We start from the raw sequence: 21,395 nt of genomic DNA, 5'->3' as shown, positions 1-21,395 counted from the left end.
ATGCTAGTTTTCTAAGTACAGAGAACAGGTCCCCAAAGAAGAACATTCAGTTACATGAACCCCACCTGAAGTGGCACAACCCAGACACAGCTTCACCATCTCAATGAAAAGGAAGCCACCCAGGCTGCCTTGTTTCTCAACATCTCGCTCTGTTGCTTCACCACTATGTTATAGTGACAAGGCTTTGAGCAGTGAGCAGTTTGGGTTTTTATCAGCAGCGGGGCGGAGGGGCAGCTATCCTATAGAACTTCAAGAATTCACCATTATGTTAGACAATTCCCTTGTTGACATTGACATTTAACCATTCAAAAATGAAAATGTCTGAGTCACAAAGGAGACTGTTGATAACTTTCAAAACTATTTTTCAAAACTAGGGAAACAATTTTTATAGTCCTGAGGCACAGCCCACATTCCTCAAACAAGGTCCTAGAATAAGGAATCCATCATGAGTACATGTATCTTGACCATCATTCTTCCTCATGGAACAAGCAGCCCACGTTCTGCTTACAAGCCCATTTTAGAGAGGAACAAGTTGAGATAAATGGCACCTGTTCCCACCAGAACCACTGCTAGTGTTTGGCTTTGTGCACATAACATGATGATACAAAAGAGACTCTGGAGCAAAGGTGCTTTGGAGGTTAATGGCTTTGTATTTTCTTCCCTGTCCCAACACTGCCAGTTTATCCCACTCAATAACCAAATTAACCACCAAGCACACTGTCTATCTCCTCCGTATCTGTGGGGTGTCCTTCAGATTCTCACCATTTCCTGTGCTGTACCAATGTTCTGTACTGTAGAGCAACAACTGTGGGCACTTTCCTCAGTAAGGGTTTCACCTTACAAAAAGGGTTTTCAACTGGCACCAGAATAATTTGGGCACAGTCACAACGACATCCTATATGTCATTACCCAAGACAAAGAGGTGGTAATTAAATTGTGGGAAAGAGACCCATGATTGGAAGAGTGCCTTATAAACTGACTCCATTAGAAATGCTAAAAGGAACAAAATTTATGGGACTCAGAGAGTAATAAAGTTTACTTTTAGCATAGAATCATTTGAAAAATATGTCCTACGGTCCTACCATCAGCTCTGTAATCTCTCTACCCCCAACACCCCCGTCTTTAAAAATAACACAGAAATGAGTCTTAAAAACAATACTGGCTCACTGTAAAAGAATGCAGTGGTCCAGAAGCATTCCCCTGTGTCCTCCTCACTTCAGGAAGGTGGCAGTATTGCTTTGGAATTACTGGTGTAAAGAGCAAGCCCTCTTCTTTCCAGTGAATGGCACTGTACCATTAGCATAATATACCAATGGATTCTGAGGAATGACTTATTCTCATGAAATGTAAGATCACAGAGATACAGAAACCACAGCAAAGCACTAGACCCAAACTGTGTAGAACCCCAGCCAGACAAAGACAAAGCCCCTTGCATTTGTACACACAACTCCGGAGTTTTCATCTAGCTGCCAACTTTATATTTTCTAAGCAAACACTGCCATTGACCACCCAGCTGCCTCAAACGTCCTGATAATACGCAAGTGCGTTAGCAGCAGTATGATATGTTTCTGATCTTCCCGTTATCTGTGGTGGACTAGAGATCAAACGCCACCCACCGCCACCCTCTCCCTGTTAAGTGGGTGACATGCTGGAATGGGGGAAAGATACAGGAAAACTGCAGCTTAAGGATGCAGAATGTGGTTATTCAGTATATTAACTTGTTACAGATACAGTAGAGACATCCTTGAGTAGCAAGAATAGAACTCTTAAAAATAATAACAGTAATTGCTATAAACAAAGCTAATTAGAGCAAGTATAAGCACACACGTACATCCTCCTCTCCATTGTTCTATATAATACTCAGCATGTTTAAACGTTACAGAGCTTCTGCCCTATAGAGGGACTGAGTTCAAGGTGACTGCCTCCTGTCCCTGTTCACCATCACTCACCTTTATTCACGCTGAAGCTCCTAAAAGCAGGAGCCCCTCGTGGGGGCTTCAACCAACTCTGAAGATCTGGTACATGTTTTTTTGTTGCAAAGCTCCAGAAAGTGGCAATCAGTCGTTTGGCTCTAGCTTTATTTCTCTGATGATGTCATTTTGAATATTTTGCATGTTCCATTTGTTATTTGTACTTCTAAAAAAAAATTGATGCCTTTCTGCAAATTCATGTTTGTCCAATTAGTCACAACCCTAAAGGAACAAAGCTGGCTGCCGGGATGTTGGAGTAAAGCATCAAGGCCGGCATATACACCTGACTTGTACAGACAGAAGGGGACATACTGCTTGTCACAACAGCCCTTATGGAAGTTGGATGCTGTTCCTTATGTATACATATTAAAAAGCCTAGGCTAGGAAAGAGAGCAGAACTGTAGGGTTGTTGTTCTTTTGAATAAGCTAGACCACAAACATAAATTGCAAGTAGTGGAAGGACAGAAAGAGAGGAAGCAGACAGAAAGGAAAATGCATTTCTTCATTTGCAGGGTAGCCTTCGTGAAAGCAAGCTCATGACAGCTTTACGATTCCCTGGTTATTTTACTTGCATGCTGCTTAATGAGAAACAGCCTCCATCCGAGGCATGCAGCAGAGGAAAGTTTTAGGATAAATTCTTGACATGTTAGCCCTACCTGATCTGAATTTGCTCCGAATCAGCATAGAATGCTCAGACCCCAGAAGTGTCATGGTGATGCCTTGTGATAATTCCCAGTGCCAGAAAGCCCCTCAACTTAAACCATTAACCGGCTCCAAGAAGAGAAACTGACCACAGCCAATGAATCACAATTCATCTAGCCCTCCTTGGAGTCTAGGTGATTGCAGAAAGCAGCAGAAGTGTGACTTAGGAAAAGTTTGGTCCCATCCAGCACTGTCCCTCCACACAAACCTACTGCGTGCCCTTGCACTGTGTTGGGCTAATTAACTTTTAGCTAGCAGACCCCTCCTTTCTATTCAACACCCTCCCCTCCTTTCTCAGAGTTTACTATCAGCAACATCACCGGGTGTCCTGACTGATGTCATAGTCTAGCAGGGAGCAGACTATCCCTAAAGGGTCTTTAGGAAAGACAGAAGTTTGATATCTGATCCGCTATTACTACCAACAGGAACTTGGCCAATCAAGAGGCTCCCTCCCTCTGACTGCAGGGGTTCAGAGCTGCTCTGAAATATCAACAGACTCCTGCTTAACTCTTTCCAGTATACTGAGCTGCAGCTACCAGCAATTCAAGGAGGAGGAAGAGCTCTGCGGCACAGTTCCTGCAGTGGATTTTAATAGCTTACATCCTGAGGACAGCATTTGACTGGCATAAGTGGAGACTTCTAATTGGCAGAGTGGCTGTGTGGTTAAGGTTGTCTTTGCTTTACGTTATCCTGATAATAAATACTACTGATTGTATGGAGGGGGTCATAACGCAGTAGCTGAGTGCATAATATGCACATAGAGAATTCCAGGTCCAATCCCTGGCATCTCTAAGTAAGACGGGGAAAGAGCTGGAGAGTTGCTGCCAGCCAGGACAGAAAATGCTGGATGGGAAGAGTGGTTTGACTTGGAATAAAACAGGTCCCTATATTCCTATTAATAAACCCACCGATAATGCACAAAAAGCACACACTTCAACTAATTATCAAAAACGAATGAAACCCCAGAATGGCTTCTGTACTTAAATGTTTTGGCAGACTCCATAAGAGAATAATTCATTTATCTAGCTTAGTCTTGCCGACACTGCCTGGCAGCAACTCTCCAAAGTTTTAGGCAGGAGTCTTTCCCAGCCCTATCTGAAGATGAACCTGGGACCTTCTCCATGCAAAAGCAGGTGTGTGGTCCAACTGAGCTATGGCCACATCCACCAGAGCTCTCCAGTGTTTTCTATCACACACTCATCCACAGTTCATACTGCAGCTTGTGGCCATCACTAGCTGGTCTCCCCATGCTTAATATATGCAGTAAACAGCATCTCTTTACACTGATTCTTACTTTTTGCAGTGCCTTTGCCACTCTTCTATTGCCATCTAGGCTGCTGTTCCACTGCCTTTTGCACTGCAAGGTGGCCAAGACTCACTCATGCCCCCCTGGACTACCCACAGCCTACTGAGATCACAGTGGGGGACTCTGCTTCCTTCCTTTTGTTGTTGCTGTTCGGCAAAACTGCACCAAAACATTTGCACAACCACCAGGTCACACATAGGAATCAACAGAAAATAGAATGAGCAAGGCACGGAACATGCCTACTTTATCAGGAAATAACCCATTTGTAGTTAAATTAATAGGATATGTGCAGATGGTGGGGAAAGATACAGAACGATACTGAAATCCAGGAATCATATGGACAAAATGAAACTGAAATGATCAAGTGATGCAACAGAAGCACACGAGTGATTGTAAGGCTATTCACAGGAGCAGCCTCACCCAGGCTTGGGTTAGCCTGCTTGTGTGCAGTGCTGGGATTAGCCCCGATCCCAGCACGGCCACCTCACCTCACCCTACTTTCGGCCCCAAACTTTAGCCAGGGTTAAGGGCACAAACACAGCCTTAACTCCAGCGCCAGGGTCATGTGAATGTTCGGGCTGCACACACCCTGAGCATACAGAGAGTCTGCTGCCTAGAGTGCCCAACTCCTGGGGGAAAACCCCAATGCCCCGCACTCATCGCACGGTGCATTGATGGGTTCCTGGAGGCTGGGAGTACGAGTACCAGCCTCCAGCGATCCATGCTGCCTGGAGCAGCACGGATTTTGTGGCCATGCTGCAGCGTGCCCAGGAAGAGCTCTACAGATCATCTCAGGGGAAGGTAGGTGAAACTTTGCTTCCCCCAGAAACCTTGCTTCCCCCACACTCACCCTGCCTGAAGACAGCCATGTGCACAACCTCACTGCCTTTTTAAAATGGTCATCAGAAAGAATCCTCACAGCAAATTTTGTTAGGAAAATCCATGGTCATGTGCACAACCTCACTGTCTCTTTAAAAATGGTCACCAGAAAGAACTCTAACAGCAAATTTTGTCAGGAGAATCCCTAAGGAGAAGGAAATAGACTGCCTAAGGAGATGGTGTGGAATCTCCTTCCTATAGTTTACTTGCTGAAGGCACACAAGCTTCTTTCAGATATCCTTTAGGTGTAGAGCGTCGTGTCTCACAGAGCAGGCACTTGGTACCCTTCCAACTTTGCCATGAGCAGCATAGCAGCCACAGTTTCATGTGTCCTTGCTGTGTCACTTGGGTACCAACCTTGGGAGCCAGGAACATCTGTGGAAGGCTAGGAGCTGAGCAGTGCTAGCTTGGGCAGATCCAGTAGCATTGGAAGTTCCATGTCTCCAGGTTTCTCCCACAGGACCTGGAGCTTCTGATGTTACATAGCTGTGCATACATGCAGCAGCAGTGTCCACACTGCTAAGGAGATGACAGGAGGGACCTGGGATGAGATGGCTAGCATTTATTCCAGCCCTTATGATTCTACAATCACAAGGCCTTAGGAGCGCACGAACAAAATTCCCTCATGTTATTGGCAGCCTGCGGGATGTTTTGCAATTGACAGCACAACCAGAAAATGCTTCCCCACTCTCCTAAAGTCACTACTAAGCTGTCTGATGTTTTCATCATAATATTTACTTCTTAGTAAATAGGCTAAAAATCTTCACTTCTGATTCAGAACTGAAAGATTAGAGAATGAAAAGAGCGAGATGACACGGCTGTTTAAAAGATCATGCAAAATGTTTTCTGCTTAGCATAAATATTTAAATGCAAAAAAATGGCAATCTGTTGTGTTTATCAAGGAAGGGATGCAAAATGTGCACTGAGTGCAGGGTGGGGCAGGCTGGCTTTGCTACTACAGATTCCATCCCTCTTTAGGATTGTAGTGTGCTCCCAAATCTCCAAGCCAATGTACTGCTGGTGGGCCTATCTGGAATGTCCTCATGAGAACTCTCCAGAACACACATTGAGATAGAGTAGGAGCTAGAGGGGGAAAGGGGGTCGGTTCAAGTGCTGAGTATAGTGCGCCACCTTTCTCTGCCCATCCTACCTCTGCAATGTGGGTTATATGTTCTCGTACTTTTGCGCGGTGCAATGTGGGATCCCCGGAGGCTGGGAGAAAGAGAAGGAGCAGGGAGGAGTGCAACATTCTGGGCACTGGGGTTGAGTCAGCACAGAGGAGCACTTTGCTGTCCTCAAACTAACTGTTAATGAAACTGGCCCAGTTGCATTAACACCCTCATCACCCGCAGGCCTGACACCTGCGGTTTCATGTATCATGGTCGGGCAATGGAGACCAAACTTCAGTATACATGCTTCACAAATACTTAAAATTCACCTATCTGTGGTTTGAGGGTAGCTGGAAATGACCTCTGAGGTTATACCTGGCCACCATTTTGGCAGAGAGAGATATTTTGTAGCTCTTTTGATTAAAAAAAAAAATCCCCATGATTTTTTGTAGAAAATCAGAAGAACTGGGGGTGGGGTGGGGGCATTGCTGGACATCTGGAGACCTGCAGAGCATGGTATACTGTTTCTATTCTTTTTGCCGCCTGCTGGACTAGGACCGGGAAGACCCAAGTTCAAATTCCCATTCAGCCATGAAACTAGCTGGGTGACTCTGGGCCAGTCACTTCTCTCTCAGCCTAACCTACCTCACAGGGTTGTTGTGAGGAGAAATTTAAGTATGTAGTATACCACTCTGGGCTCCTTGGAGGACGAGCGAGATATAAAATGTAAAATCATCATCATCATCATCATCATCATCATCATCATCATCCATGGTTCTGTTACCCGCGGAAATTGGTGGGAAAGGAACCTCCACAGATAACAAGGGCCACCTGTACTGCCTCTCTCCCCTGACCCCAACCGCTCCTATACTGTTTCCCAGAACTGTACAAGTGTAAGTTAAGAACAGTGGAGAGTGATGCATGCCTCAAATTAACAATTTTCTCAGTAAAACCATCCCTGTTTAGAAGTCTCCTACAAAGAAGCGGCATCCCCAGATTTTGCAAATGCCAATTTCTCATTCTCTGCAATATAAGGGGCAAAAATGAAATGTCTAGATGGAATGAAATTAACAAATCTTCAGATTATGTTGTCTAATTACAGGCAGGGTTGGCCATCCACTAGGCAGACCCAGATGGTTGTCTGAGGCACTGTTTTTAGGGGGTGCCACAGCAGCTGAGTGGAAGTCAAGTGGGCAGGGCCCACCTTCTGGCTGGTCTTTGGTTTGCCTCTCTCCTCATCCACCCTTAGCACACGCTGTCCCTCCCTGTCCCCGTCCCCACCCCCATTCCCTGCCCTCTGCAATCTGTTACTGCTGTGGCTGCTCAAGCAGGAATCTCCATCTCGGTTTCTTAAGTGAGTGGGCCCAAAACAGAACCTAAGTGGTGTGCGTGACGGTTGGATTGGCTGAGTTTGGGCCTGGTTGGTCACGGAGGGAAGCTCCTCACAGCACCAGTAAAGCTGCCTCTCAGGGAGACAGAGGGGTTGGCTGGCCCTGAGGACTGCAGGGCCTGCACTGCTGAGGGGAGGCAGGCAGCGGCAATAAAGGAAGGGTGGGCATCAGGCAGGCTCTGAGCTCCTCAACTCGTTTTCCCTCCACCACACAAGCCGGCAGCAGAAGTCAGGCCAGGCTGAGCAACGGCTCACGTTAAAGTTGGGGCTCTGCACTTCTCGGCCGAGGTAGGGTGCCAAATCAAACTTTGCTCAGGGTTATAAAAACCCCAGGGCCAGCCCTGACTACAGGCCCTGGGGGTGGGGATGCACAACTGCTCTGAGCCTCACATATAAAAGGAGCCACATCAGCATTAACAAACCTGTTCACTCTAACTGAGTGGGGGGAAGCTTAAATGAACATCTAGCCTTCAGGCCTCTCACAATCCTATACAGGGTCTGAGTATTCCATATACATTTAAATGTTACATGATCTCTGACACTCAGGACAAATAAGGCATTTCTTTTTCTCTTTCATTCTCATGACAACTAAACGCCAGTTTCCGTTATCCCTATTTGACAGGAGGGAAATATAGCCAATATAGACAATAACTTGCTCAACACGACCCAGCAGCAATGGAGGCAACAATCAGGCAAGTGCACCACACAAAGAATACATTTCTACTGTTTAAAAGCACTGAGCAAGTAAGCAATGACATCATCTGTGAAATGGGCATGGAAATCCTGGAGAATGGAGCTGTCACCCCTTTCAGAGTAACAAACCCTCATGATCAACTGAGACATATCTGAAAAAATAAGACCAGGCTGTTTAGTTGGAGAAATATGGTTCCCAGTTTGGGGGATAATTCAGCTGAAATTCTAACAAAATTAAAAAGGAGAAAAAGAGTGGGAGAAGACATTCATTTTACACTGAGAAATCTGAGAAATCTGGTAAAAACTATGACTCAATTCATAAGCATTTACTAAGAGCCTGTGAAATGTAGTTAGATAGAATACTGGACTCAGAAAAGGGAGAGCTAGTTTCAAATCTGGATTAACCCATGAAACTCACTGAGTTATCCTATGCCGCATGGGCATCCTGTGTGAGGGCTAAAGGGGGCAATCCCAATTGCTGAATTAAATGGGGCTTACTCCCAGGTAAATGGTAGAGGATTGCAGCTTTCCCCCCACACCCATGCCAAGTCAGTAGCTATCTTTCACCTAACCTACTTCACAGGGTTGCACTGAGAATAAAATGGGTAACTTGATGTATATCATTCTGAGTTCCTTGGAAGATGGGTTTCCAGGCATAGCTTTTTGAAGCCCACTTTTAATATTAGCCACTTCATAACATTTTTTAATGTATGCATCACTGTTCCCTCTAAGGCACACGTGTGCGCTCACAGGTTTTTTGATGTCCGCTCAGTTAATTTTAGATCCCGCTCAGTTTGAATCAGTAAGGTCCCATTCTGAATGCACATGAGCACACGCTGTCTGGATACTGCCACTCAGAACAAAACTCATTCCGCAGACATGAAAAAAAATTAGAGGGACCACTGGTACGCATTATGCTTTACAGCTTTACAGAACTTAGAAGGAACACACAAGGAGGCTATTCCCATGATCACTGGAAAATGGGCTTAGCCCACTTTCCAGTGATCATGGGAACCACTGGGCTTGTGGGTGAGCCTGGTGTTCCCAAGGCAGCTAGCCCACCTAAAACACCCTCCCCTTCAATGAGGTTAATGGAGCGGGTGCTCCGCTAAGCTTGTCTTCCTGCTCTTTCCGACAAGCAGCCTCCCAGTATTGGAGTCCCCCCAGAATTCCCCGTGTGCTCGCTCAGGGCATCCTGGGACTGCAGGGGGCCATGCTGCCCCCAATCCCCGTAGCCCCCACCGGCTGCATGACAGAGCTGGCAGTCATGTGGGTGGCTGATCCGGCCGCCCAGGGCTACACATTTGATCAACTGCAGGAAGACAGAGCTAAGCCCGCTCTCCCCGCAAAACCGCCAGAAGCTCTTCTCACTGATCGCGAGAAGAGCTTCAAGGAGTCATTCCTTCACATATGCATTATGCAATATTAAAGCAAAACCCAGAAAAACACAAATCAAAATAGATAAAATAGAACAGAAGAGAGGAAAAGAAAGGAGACGAGGAGGAAAAGGGAGGAGATATTAAATGGTCATCAGATCAGAAATCAAGATTTGCAGTCTCAAGTATCTTTAAACATATTATAACACACCAGATAAAAAGGGGTAATCGAAATAATAGTACAGGGGTTTCCAACCTGTGGTACTCCAGGATGCTGCTGAACTACAACTCCCATCACCCCCAGCTACAATAAATTGTAACTTGGGATGATGGGAGTTGTAGTTGAGCAACATCTGGAGTGCCACAGGTTGGGAACTCCTGTAATAGTGTATCATTGTTGGTTACTTTTAAAGACAGTTTTTCAACAGTCTTAGGAACAAACTATGAGGCGCTTCACACTAATCGTGTATGCATTATGTAGAGGCAGAAGGCTTAGCCTGCTCTTCCTGCAGATGATCAAGCCTGCAGCCCTGGGCAGCTGGATCAGATGTCTACACGACTACCGACTCCATCACGGAGCCAGTGGGGGCTATACAACTGCTCTGACAGATCACAGAGCCACCCACTAGCTTCACACAGGCCTATTTGAACTGTTGTACTGTCCTACAGTACAATCCTATACATATTTACATGAAAGTAAGTCCCATTGTGTTCGCTGAGACTTAATTCCAGGTAAGTCTGCATAGTTTAGCAGCCTTAATTTGGTAAGAGTCTGACAAATATAAGATCAGGGTGGTTCTTTCCTGAGGCTTTAAGAGCCAACGTGGATGGCTTTAAGAGGGGTTTGGATAACTTCATGGAGGAGAGGTCTATCATTGGCTACTGTTGGGAGGGCTAAAGGCCACCTCCAGCCTCAAAGGCAGGATGCCTCTGAGTATCAGTTGCAGGGGAGTAACAGCAGGAGAGAGGGCATGCCCTCAACTCCTGCCTGTGGGCTTCCCAGAGGCATCTGGTGGGCCACTGTGTGAAACAGGATGCTGGACTAGACAAGGTGAGGTGGTCACCTCAGGTGGCAGATCAGATTATTGTTGCCTCCCACTACTGCCATTGAAAAAGCTCCGACTCTTGCAATCTTTATATAGAAGAGAGGCAAAAGAGACTTGCCAGCAAATTATTGTCCATTAGCCTCCTGAATGTTTCAAGCAAGATGTATGCAATTCATTTGCTTAACAAATTCCTGGATGGGTTGGAAGAAGAACAGATACTGGCTGAGGAGCCAGTTGGTTTTAGGGTCAGCTGCTCTCCAACAGATCAGGCCTTAATTCTACAATATTTGGTTGAAAAGTACTCTTCTAAGCCGAATACCACCCTATACACCGTTTTGTTTTTTTAAACTTTAGATTTGCTTTTGATTTAATCTCTAGAGATAAACTGTGGGACAAGCTCTCAGACACATCAGTGGACCACCAATTACTCCTTTCAATATACAGACTATATTAGTATTCTTGATTGAAGGTTTGTTGTAGTGCTTTTGGTCGTTATACAAAAGAAATTCCAACTCACAGAAGAGTTAGACAAGGCTGCATCTTGGCTCCATCATTGTTCAATTCTTACATCAATTCTATAGTTTCCCATATGAACAATTTGGCTTTTCATCCGCCAAGGTTGGCTAACAGACACCTCACCATTCTTCTCTATGCAGATGACATAGTCATTCTTTCACAGACCCAGTGGGCCTTCAAAGAGCCTTATGCTCCCTGGCCATATTTTGTCAAGAACAAGCACTAGAGATTAATTACAGCAAAACTAAGATACTTACCTTTGCGAAGCGCCCAAGATTACGGAACTGGTCTCTGGATGGGCACAAATTAGAACCAGTAATTTCTCCTGGGCATTGTTTTCCAGTGGAGTATGCACCTTCAGTATGTAATGCAAAATGCCCAAAAGTCTGTACTAGCCATGAAATCCTTTTTCCGTTCTGGTGGCATGCATTTTGTCCTTGCAGTGGTTAAATTATTTTTGGCCAAATCAACAACTTCTCAACTTCTTTATGGAGTGCAGCTTAGTCCGTAATCTTTCTGCACTAGAGGCGAGTACAAACGAAAATTCTAAGAAATATTCTTCAAGTACCTCGATGCATACCTAACACAGTTGTTCGTTTGGAAGCAGGCATCCCCAAGGTAGAATTTAGGGTAAGGTTACATTTCCATCCTATGGGCTTAGCCCTCTTCGCTTTAACTTACCCTGGAAAAGAGCAGTTTGCCAAAAGTTAAATTTATACAGCTTCAACCTAGGGACTTTATTAAGATTGGGATATGTCTGGGCCAAAATTGCACTCAGACAGTGTGTTTCTGACATGGACATGGAAATAGAACAAGCTTTGATTCCCAAGGGAGTATTTCTCGGAAGCTAACCACTGTTCCCTTTAAGGCGTGTACGCGTGCGTGCACTCACAAGTTTCCAATGTCCGCTCAGTTAATTTTAGATCCTGTTCAGGTTGAATTAGGAAGGCCCCACACTGAATGCATGTGCACATACAGTGCCTTGATATTACTGCCCAGAACAAAACTCATTCCGCAAAGAGATTTAAAAAATTAGAGGGACCACTGAAGCCAACCATTTAGTTCTAACCCTGCTAGATATTTTACCCAAATTACAATACCAATCTATATCAGGTTGTTCACATTAGCTTGTTTTAATGTGTAACCCACCACAGTACTTGAAAGAAAGTCCAGGAAAATCCCATAGATTCAAAGACTTTGCCCCTGTGCATCAGGTGCCATTGAGACCATATCCCATGTTTTACTGCATTGTGAGTTATATAGGGATTTCTGTCATCATTACATCTCTCAGCTTTTAATTTTCCAGGCCACATGGTTTCATTTTATATCAGTTTATTGCTGTCTGACCAGAAATATGAGAGAGATAGAGAAAGATTGTGTCACTGAGTCAGTGTTGACTCCTGGTGACCACAGAGCCATGTGGTTTTCTTGGCAGAATACAGGAGTGGTTTACCATTGCCTTCTCCTGTGTAGTATGAGATGATGCCTTCCAGCACCTTCCTATATCACTGCTGCCTGATATAGGAGTTTCCCACATTCTGGGAAACACAGCAGCGGGGATTTGAACCAACAGCCTCCTGATTCTCCTAGGCAGGTTGCTTCCCCACTGCACCATTAGGTGGCTCCAGAAAGATGAGATATCCCTAACTATTGCTAAGTTTTGTTTGATTGCTAGCAAAATAAGGCAACAAATACTAGCTTCCACACAGTAGGCTCATGTAGCGAAAGGGATACAAATTTACTCTGTATAGTATAGGAATAGTTCTGACTGTGTTACTGTATCATGTTTACTCATCTATTTTCTTTTGTTCGACCTGTACTGTATGCTGGTCTGTGACCGTATCAATAAAGTTTGATGGGGTGGTCCTTTCCTGAGGTAAGGTGAGGTGGTTGCTTCAGGTGGCTGATTATTGGGGTGGCAAATTGTCTCCCACCACTGCCACTGAAAAAGCTCTGACTCCTGCAACCTTTTCAAGGAATTCCTTTCCTCACACTCCTTCCTCACACTTGAACAAAGAGGGGATGCTGGTAGCAATGTTCCCTCCTCCCTGTCCCCATGCCACTATCAAAGCTTGAAAGGATCAGTTTTGAAAGGCCTATGGCCCCCACCAAGGACATGAGGCAAAACAACATTTGGCACCTTACTTCAAGCTCTGCAATTGTTTTGGACAGCATTCAATTTTTGGTGGACAAGGTGAGCAAGGCACACGTTTTTGGCTGGCAAACACCTCTCCCCCTCATAAGGAAAGTGCTCTAGGCCCCTAATCATCTTGGTTGCCCTCTTCTGCACCTTCTCCAGTTCTGTAACGTCCTTTCTGAGGTATGGTGACCAGAACTGTACGCAGTACTCCAAATGTGGCCACACCATAGTTTTGTACAGGTCTATTATGGGGATTTTTTGTGTCTTTGTTGGAACAGGGAAAGACAAGGTACAAGTAAAGAATGTGATGCTGTCAGAAAGAAGCCATGTTCGAGAACTCATGAAGTCCTCACCAAAGAAGCTGAATTTCTACCAACAAAATGCTAGGCAAGTGAAGGAAATCATGCCCATTTCATTTTGCTATTCATATCCATAAAAGCTATTATTCTCACCTATCCACACCCAACAGAAAAACCCACCTGTTAACATTTACAAAGATTTTCCTCTTTGGTTGCTTGGAAAAGATGCTTACAGAAGTGACCAGGCTGTCTTAATCTACAAACGTATGTTAATCAGTATCATTCTGGCTGTAGCACTTGCTTTGCCAATAGGTTTGAGCCTTGTACCGTGCAAACAAATATGTGGAGGACTAGGGTGGTGGAAGCAGGATCCTGCCTGTTGGTCCCGCCCTCAACTTCCAACACGTTCAGAGTCCTGCTTGCACAGGAGCATCTATGTGTGTAAACACCCATGTCCATATTCCTACTTGCAATCAATGCCCTAGGTTCCTATGTAGGGGACATGCATATTTTTTGGTGTATATGCACAAGTTTGTGTGCAGATGGGGCCTTGAACATGTGGTGGTTGGGGACAGGGACAGTGTTCCCTCTAACAGGGATTCCCAGATGTTGTTGACTACAACTCCCATAATCCTCAAGCAAAGGCCATTGCAGCTGGGGATGCTGGAGTAGTAGTCAACAACTCTGGGAATCCCTGTTAAGAGGGAACAATGGACAGGGCGAGCAGGCACGTTCCCAGTTCTACCTCCTCCACACATTTGTTTTTCATTATTATCTGCACAGGGCTTTAGTTAAACCAGGGAGTCTCAAACCTGGGTCCACAGATGTTGTTGGACTACACCCCCCCACCCGCATCATCCCCAGCCACAATGGCCATGGATAATGGAGGCTGTAATCCAACAACATTTGGGGACTCAAGTTTGGGAAGCCCTAGATTTTACCATGACTGGGGATGTTGGTAGCTAGTATGAGGGGAACCACTATAGAGGAGATATTACAGGTTCAAGCAAAACATATCTGCTAAGAAATAAGCTGCACTGTAAACATGTTTCCAGGTGCCATGTTCAGAATCATGCTGCCACAGAGAGATTCAATTGCTGTGGGTTCTGAAGAAGCAGAACATTTATGGAGGAGAAGGGGAAGAGGAGTAAATTAACTGAGATGCTGAATTGATTCTACCCAGATTCTACACAGCCAAAGGTCCAAACAACATGTCACCTTAAAAGTGTTATCAAGAGACTAGTTTAAGATTGGTAGTTTATCTACTTTAGCAAAAAGAAGATGCAGCAGGAACTAATCACAACTGAGACTGCACCATGGTAGGGGGAAGAGAGGGGTTCACTCTTTTCTTTCTGCACTATTTTCCTTTTGAAAGCTGCCCCCAGCTTGTTCTTTGCCCCCATAACAGGAATTTGCAGCAAATAGCCACTTCAGCAGCAAACAGCACCTTGGAAGGGTGTTTTTCAGCAGGAAAACAACCAAAGAAGAAAATGTTAACACTGCCCCTTCCCGCACATGCCGGTCTAGCCTGGGCCCCTCCATGGCTGCTTTTTCTTAAGGAAGAAATGTTGCCAGTCTTAAGCAAGCCTCTTAATAATACATGTAAGGCAACACGTATTTGACTCTTTGAGGTGAATAGCATCAAAAGCAGCTTGTGAATAATTTGTGAATAAATGTCTCAAAATTATCTGAATCGCTCTCTCCTAATGCTGGTTGGTTTTTGAGGGACTCTGACGTCCTATTAAAAAGTGCTCTATATTCTAGAATGGCAAGATTTTTTAATTAGCTTCTAATGTCTAAAACTACTACTAAACACTGCAGTAATATTTTTGTTTCTGCAAAACCAGAGTTAACTAGGCATGGTTCTTTCTCAATTACTTACAGAATGCTCTCAGAATCTGAACAGGAGCATGATGGATTCAAGCTGGAAGAAATCCTGAATAGCTTGGAAGCTATGTTGAGTGAATGTGTAAAGGCCTCCTAATGTTTCTATCTGTGGCATTGCTCTTCTTCAACAACAAAATATCTATATGCCACTTTTCAACAAAAGTTTCCAAAGCGGTTTACATAGAGAGATAAAAAATAAATAAGATGGCTCCCTGTCCCCAAAGTGCTCACAATCTAAAAAGAAACATAGATAGACACCAGCAACAGTCACTGGAAGTACTGTGCTGGGGGTGGATAGGGCCAATTACTCTCCCCCTGCTCAATAAAGAGAATCACCACGTTACAAAGGTGCCTCTTTGCCCAGTTAGCAGGGGTCTATCCATGGTCTATCGCTGTGGTTCCACACAGTGCTTTATTTCCCATTACATACCCAGAATGCCCATTCCCATGGCAATGTCAGGCAGCACAGCACAATCCCAGCCATAGCAATCCCAAGCAAAAAAGTGTTAACGTTTTTGTTTTTTGTTTTGGCTTGGGATTACATTATTCATTTGCGTTTTGTTGTACATTTTATCTGTGCACTGGCACAAGACATTCATTCATTCATTCATTCATTCATTCATTTAAAGATTTAATATATCGCCCAGTCCACAGACTCAGGGCAGTGTACACAGCAAGAACAGCATTGGAGATTTAAGAAAGAAAGAAAAACTCTTAATTAAAGGGCAAATGCCTGGCAGAAAAGACATGTCTTCAATAAAGATTTAAAGGCTGAAAGGGAGGAGGCAGAAATAATCTGGGGGGCGGAGAGTTCCAGAGTAGGGGGGCAGCAACAGAGAAAGCCCTTCCATGGGCCCTAGTACTATGGACCTCTCTAAGACCAGGGACCTAAAGAAGGACCTGATAGGATCTCACAGGATGTGACAGGACGGGCCAGGAGAGGCTGTCCTGAAGGAAAACAGGTGCTAAGCCCTGAAAGGTTTTAAAGGTGAGAAACAGCACTTTGAACTGTACCCGGAAGCAAATAGGTAACCAGTGCAGTGACTGCAAGAGAGGTGTCATACTATCATATCTCCTAGTGCCCATAAGTAGGCAGGCCGCCACATTCTGGACCAACTGAAGCTTCCAGGTCATCTTCAAAGGCAACCCCAGGTAGAGTGCATGAAAAGTAAAATTAAAGTTTGCCATCAAGTTGATTTTGACTCCTGGCACCCACAGAGCCCTGTGGTTTTCTTTGGTAGAATACAGGAGGGGTTTACCATTGCCTTCTCCTGAGCAGTATGAGCTGATGCCTTTCAGCACCTTACAGTAATCCAAACGAAATGAGAAGAGGGGGGGGGATGAATAAAAATGCAAACACCAACTGCTGATAAGGAATGGAGGAAGGGATTACATTGCAGGACATGTAATGACAGAGGTGTAAGCAGCCAATTCAGGCTCAACCCCAACATTCAGAAGTCTGGCAAAAGAAAGGGAGGTCATGAATAGATTAATCTAGTCCCACTCCATCTCCCAAGCAGCGAATCTGCGGCGTTTACCCTTTTTGAGTTTAGAAAATATGCCCAAAGACTTCTTTTCCCTCTCTGCCCTCTAGAAATAATGTAAATGGGGCTGTTTAAATTTGTAAGTTTCAATTTGTGTTTATTCCTGATCAAAATATTAAACCATTCGCTTGCTCTCTTTTGGGGGGTGGTGGGGTGGTGTGGGATAAATGACAGGCATTGACAGGATGATCCAAAATGAAGTTATGCCATCGTGAGCTCCGTAAGGACTTGATATGCATTGGGTGGCTACATGGAGAGGGGCACTATGTCTTATTGGAAAGCCTTCTGGTCCTTATTAAAATGAGACCACGGTCAATCTCATAGAGCTCATGGACCAGGCTCTGGGCCAAGGATAAGTTCCTTCTGCAAATATTTATTTTATCATATCAATGACAAACTCCTTTGTATAAACATTTTTATTTAATCATAATTTACCAATTATTTTAAATCAATTGTTTGCTTGGTTTCTAAACACTAATCAAGAGGACCACATTAAAAGTTGCTCAGGCAGATAAGATGCATTATCTCACTGCGGGCTTGTGGTCATAATAGTCTGGCATGTTTCCTGGGGTGTGTCTGAAGGAGAGGAGGGGACATGGATTAAGGATCTCACACCCCGTGGGTAGGTCTGTGCCCAAATCCATCTGGCAAATAATGTCTTTTGCTGTTAGCTTAAAGGGGGAAATATGAGCTTTGGTGGATGTTGATAAGTTAATGAGCTTGGCATTCTCAAAAGGGGAACTTTCTGGGCACCCTTTCTTGTCCTGTCTTCCTGACACCACCTCCCTAGAACAACCACTAAAAACTGACTGTACTGCTCCCACATTTCTATGAGGATGGAAGGCACTTTTATTAAGCCATTTCAAACATTTACTCTGACATGGTGAGCTGATCGTCGTAAATATTTAAGTGTGTACACCTCAAGCGATTCATTCTTGTCCTCTTAATTTTGGAATGGTTTTGAGCCATCAGGTGATGAGCCCCATGAGCCCTGCTAACTTGGCGAAGAGGCACCTTTTAACGTGGTGATTCTCTTTCCTGAGCAGGGGGAGAGTAACTGGCCCTATCCACCCCCAGCACAGTACCTCCAGTGGCTGTTGCTGGTGTCTACCTTATCTTTCTTTTTAGATTGTGAGCCCTGTGGGGACAGGGATCCATCTTATTTATTTATTATTTCTCTGTGTAAACCGCCCTGAGCCATTTTTGGAAGGGCAGTATAGAAATCGAATAAATAATAATAATAATAACAACAACAACAACAACAACAACATGAAACTCCTCAGAAGTGCAATACCCTACTTGCTTTAAAGCCAATGAGGTTATTTGCTCGATTGCGCTAAGGAGACTATTCTAGCTTCCCCCAGCCTTAAAGCCCAAAATCTTCTTGTGATATCCAACACAAGTTTTTATTGACACGATAAATCCAACACATGTGATTAGTCAATCACAATCAACATTCTGCAGCCAGCTCTGAGATACTGGGCTTTGACTCTCACAACTTTATAGGGTTCCTCCAATAGATAGTATGTATTTTACAACAAGGGTTGCCAGATGTTGATTTTAAAAAGGACAATGTTTGCCCTTCATTTCAAAATATCACAGACCCACAGAATGGATGTCTATAATTTGAGATCATTATGCTACAAAGTTCATAAAAGAGGCACTATGGTTCCAAATCGTGCCTTCAAAACTGAAATGCAGAATACAAAAACAGTTATTTTGCTCAATAAGTTAGCATTTCTTCTTCATTGCACACAGCCCATTTGCCTTCCCTCAATGTTATACTTTTGATTCACATAAAGTGCATCAAAATTTGAAATGGAATATTTTGAAATTTCAATACTTTTATCACATTGCACATATACTACTATTCTGTTCTAATTGATGTGTGGAGTGTGTTTGTGCAAATGTCACAGACACCTATCTTTTGTTGTAAAGCACCAAGAGACATAGGTTTTGGGCAGTATACAAATATGTTAAATAAAATAAAAATAAATAATGTTATCTGTGATCTAATTTTATTTTATGATGTAATTTATGATGAGTGACAAATGGCATTCCTCCAATGTTAATGGAGCTCTCTAACATTCACACAGGGAGTCACTGACAGAGTTGGTATCAGGGGTCCGCATCACTAGGCACCTGTTAAGGCCCAAAGGTCCTCAGAAGAGCCCACAGCTGATACTGGAGGCTTCCTCTGTGCCTACAGTCTTCATGCAGAGGCATATCTAGGGAAAATAGCGTCTAGGGCAAGCACTCAAATTGCGCCCCCTGTCCAAACATCTGACACCCATCTTTCAGATAACTTTACCATAATATCAGCTGAAAAATACAAGTCAAGCTCGTTAATCTTTTAATATTTCAAAAACTATTTAGCAGTGGGCGTAGCCAGACCAAAAAATGCTGGAAAATGACAAATTTCAGTATGCTGGGCCTCATGAAATACCCAAATACTATGTGGAGGTGTACTTGGAAAACGAAACAGAAGTGCCTGTCTAATTCTCTACTATGCATTGTAGCATCACTATTACATAAGTTTTTAAAAATAAATGGATAATTTGGCTTTTCCCAGATATTCTGAAAATAATTAAAGAATATGCAGAGTAAATTGTGTCACTGCTTGGAATATATTCTAGTATTTCAGAAAAACAGTTAAAATGAGAGAAAGAGAGCAAGAAACTCCCAGTGGCCTTAATACTAAGGATTTCACACTGATTCAAAGACAAACTCACCATTAATAGCCATATTATTAAGACATCGCATTTGACTCACATCACAAGAAGCAAAGTAAGAGCAAATGAATACAATCCTAGCTCATAAGCTTTAGCTCAGTATTCACAAGCCCTGATTCTCTGTACATAGTGCCAAACTGAATATGTGTACAGTGACTTATATTAAATTAATTTTTTTTAACCTGTAGCCCCTTCAGGGGGCTTCCTAAAGGCGGCGGGGGGGGGGGGTCTGCAAAGGTTCCTCTTCCCCCCACCGGCCTCTTAATTCACTGCTGCAGCATCCTGGGCTGATTTGCAGGCCTGTTTGGGCCTGCAAAGATTGGCGTGGTGGCCATTTTGGAGGCTGCCACGGATGCTCAAATGGCCTCTGTGAGGCCTGGCAAGGCCTAGGGCCTCACAGGGACCATTTGAGTATTGCGGTGGCCATTTTGTTTTCAGTGAGCATTTTTCAGAAAAAAAATTTTAGAAAATGGCGCCCCCTTCAAGTGGTGCCCGGGGCACGTGCCCTGCCTGCCCTACCCTAGATACGCCCCTGTCTTCATGTAGTGGTAGCAGACAACCCTCTTGGGGCCCCTCCAGGTAGAGGCAGCCCAAAGGCCCCCTGGACTCTGGAGCTGGCCTTGGCTGACAGGATAAATGAATTTTCCTGTCAGCAGGAGTCTATTGTGGAGTTTGGGCTCATTTTCAGCAGCATGTGTTTTCCTAAAATGCTTTGTTTTAAGCCAGCTTTGTCTCACAGTCCTCATATTCTGCTCCATTTATGATTCAGTGATTCAACAATTACTGGTTTTCTCACAGAAACTGAATAAAATCTCTGTCACTTGCTTATGGAAGAAAATAAAAATTTGAGTTCACACTTTCAATATAGTTTACAAGTGACAATCTGACTTGAGTCTCAAAAGTCCTAGCTGTTTAACGGACGGAGCCAAATAACAGGTGGACCCAAATGTAACCCACCATCAGCTGATGGGCGCCTCAGCAGAGTCAGGTGTCTCCCACCATTTGGGGCCTTAAAAGGGTGAGCTGTAGAAGAGACTGACAGACCTGTTTGTACCCTTTCCACCATTACACAATACAAGGAGAATGCGGAGAAAACAAAAACAGTTATTAAACAAGCTACTAAAATAACTGCATATACTAGCTGCAGATAGATGAACAGAAAGCAAATATCTTAATCCAAAACATTATGATAAGGTCAGCTCAATATCTTATATTCTTGCAAGGAAACAACTGAACTACATTCACCAGCTACGTCCATTTCTAAAACATCTTTAAAACAGTGGTGCATATGCTGGTAACATCCAGACCTGGCTATTGCAATCCGCTTTAGATAGGGCTAACTTTGTATATAGTTAGGAAACTGCAGTTAGTACAGAATGCAGCAGCCAGGTTGGTCTCTGGGGTTGCTGGAAGAGATATATTACAACCATTTCAAAAGAACTACACTGGCTGCCAATAAGTTTCCAGGTGAAATACAAAGTGCTGGTCATTACCTATAAAGCCCTAAATAGCTTGGGTCCAAGGTATTCAAGAGAACGCCTTCTTCATAATCAACCCTGCTGCCTATTAAGATCATCTGGAGAGATCCGGTTGCAGTTGCCACCAGCTTGGTTGGCAGCAACTCAAAACCGGGCCTTTTCTAGAGTTGCCCCGGGACTCTGGAATGCACTTCCTAATGAAATTAGAGTTTCCCTTTCTCTGAATGTTTTTAAGAAGGAACTGAAAACACACCTGTTTAGCCAGGCTTTTAGTTTATAGTTTTAAAGCTTCAGGTTTTAGAGTTTTTATTTGTACGTTTAAATTGTT

At 44.0% G+C, this 21,395-nt stretch overlaps 1 protein-coding gene across 19 annotated transcripts in view; it reads right to left on the bottom strand.

The window, feature by feature from the left end:
- Positions 1–21,395, bottom strand: part of MYOCD (myocardin) — a 306,487-nt gene that overhangs the window by 44,512 nt on the left and 240,580 nt on the right. Inside the window, exons 1-2 of one of the 19 annotated variants that reach the window (XM_053288194.1) lie at positions 2,627–3,028; positions 1,950–2,136 (exon numbers count right to left, since the gene is read on the bottom strand). The exons of 11 other annotated variants lie outside the window; for them this stretch is intronic. Coding sequence is in view for 1 of the 8 variants with exons in the window: in XM_053288188.1 (XP_053144163.1) it covers positions 2,627–2,681 (55 nt within the window). In the remaining 7 variants the exon portion in view is untranslated. Of the gene's footprint in view, positions 1–1,949; positions 2,137–2,626; positions 3,029–5,214; positions 5,370–6,611; positions 6,631–7,170; positions 7,190–7,277; positions 7,297–7,611; positions 7,631–20,108; positions 20,128–21,395 lie in introns of those variants that run through there. 7 more of the 19 variants (XM_053288205.1, XM_053288201.1, XM_053288202.1 and 4 more) reach the window with 7 other exon arrangements.

Source organism: Hemicordylus capensis, chromosome 2 (assembly GCF_027244095.1).
Source record: "Hemicordylus capensis ecotype Gifberg chromosome 2, rHemCap1.1.pri, whole genome shotgun sequence".
In the NCBI taxonomy this organism is placed as follows: domain Eukaryota; kingdom Metazoa; phylum Chordata; class Lepidosauria; order Squamata; family Cordylidae; genus Hemicordylus; species Hemicordylus capensis.
Note: the sequence above shows the minus strand (reverse complement) of the source record. Positions and strands in the feature narration are given on the sequence as shown.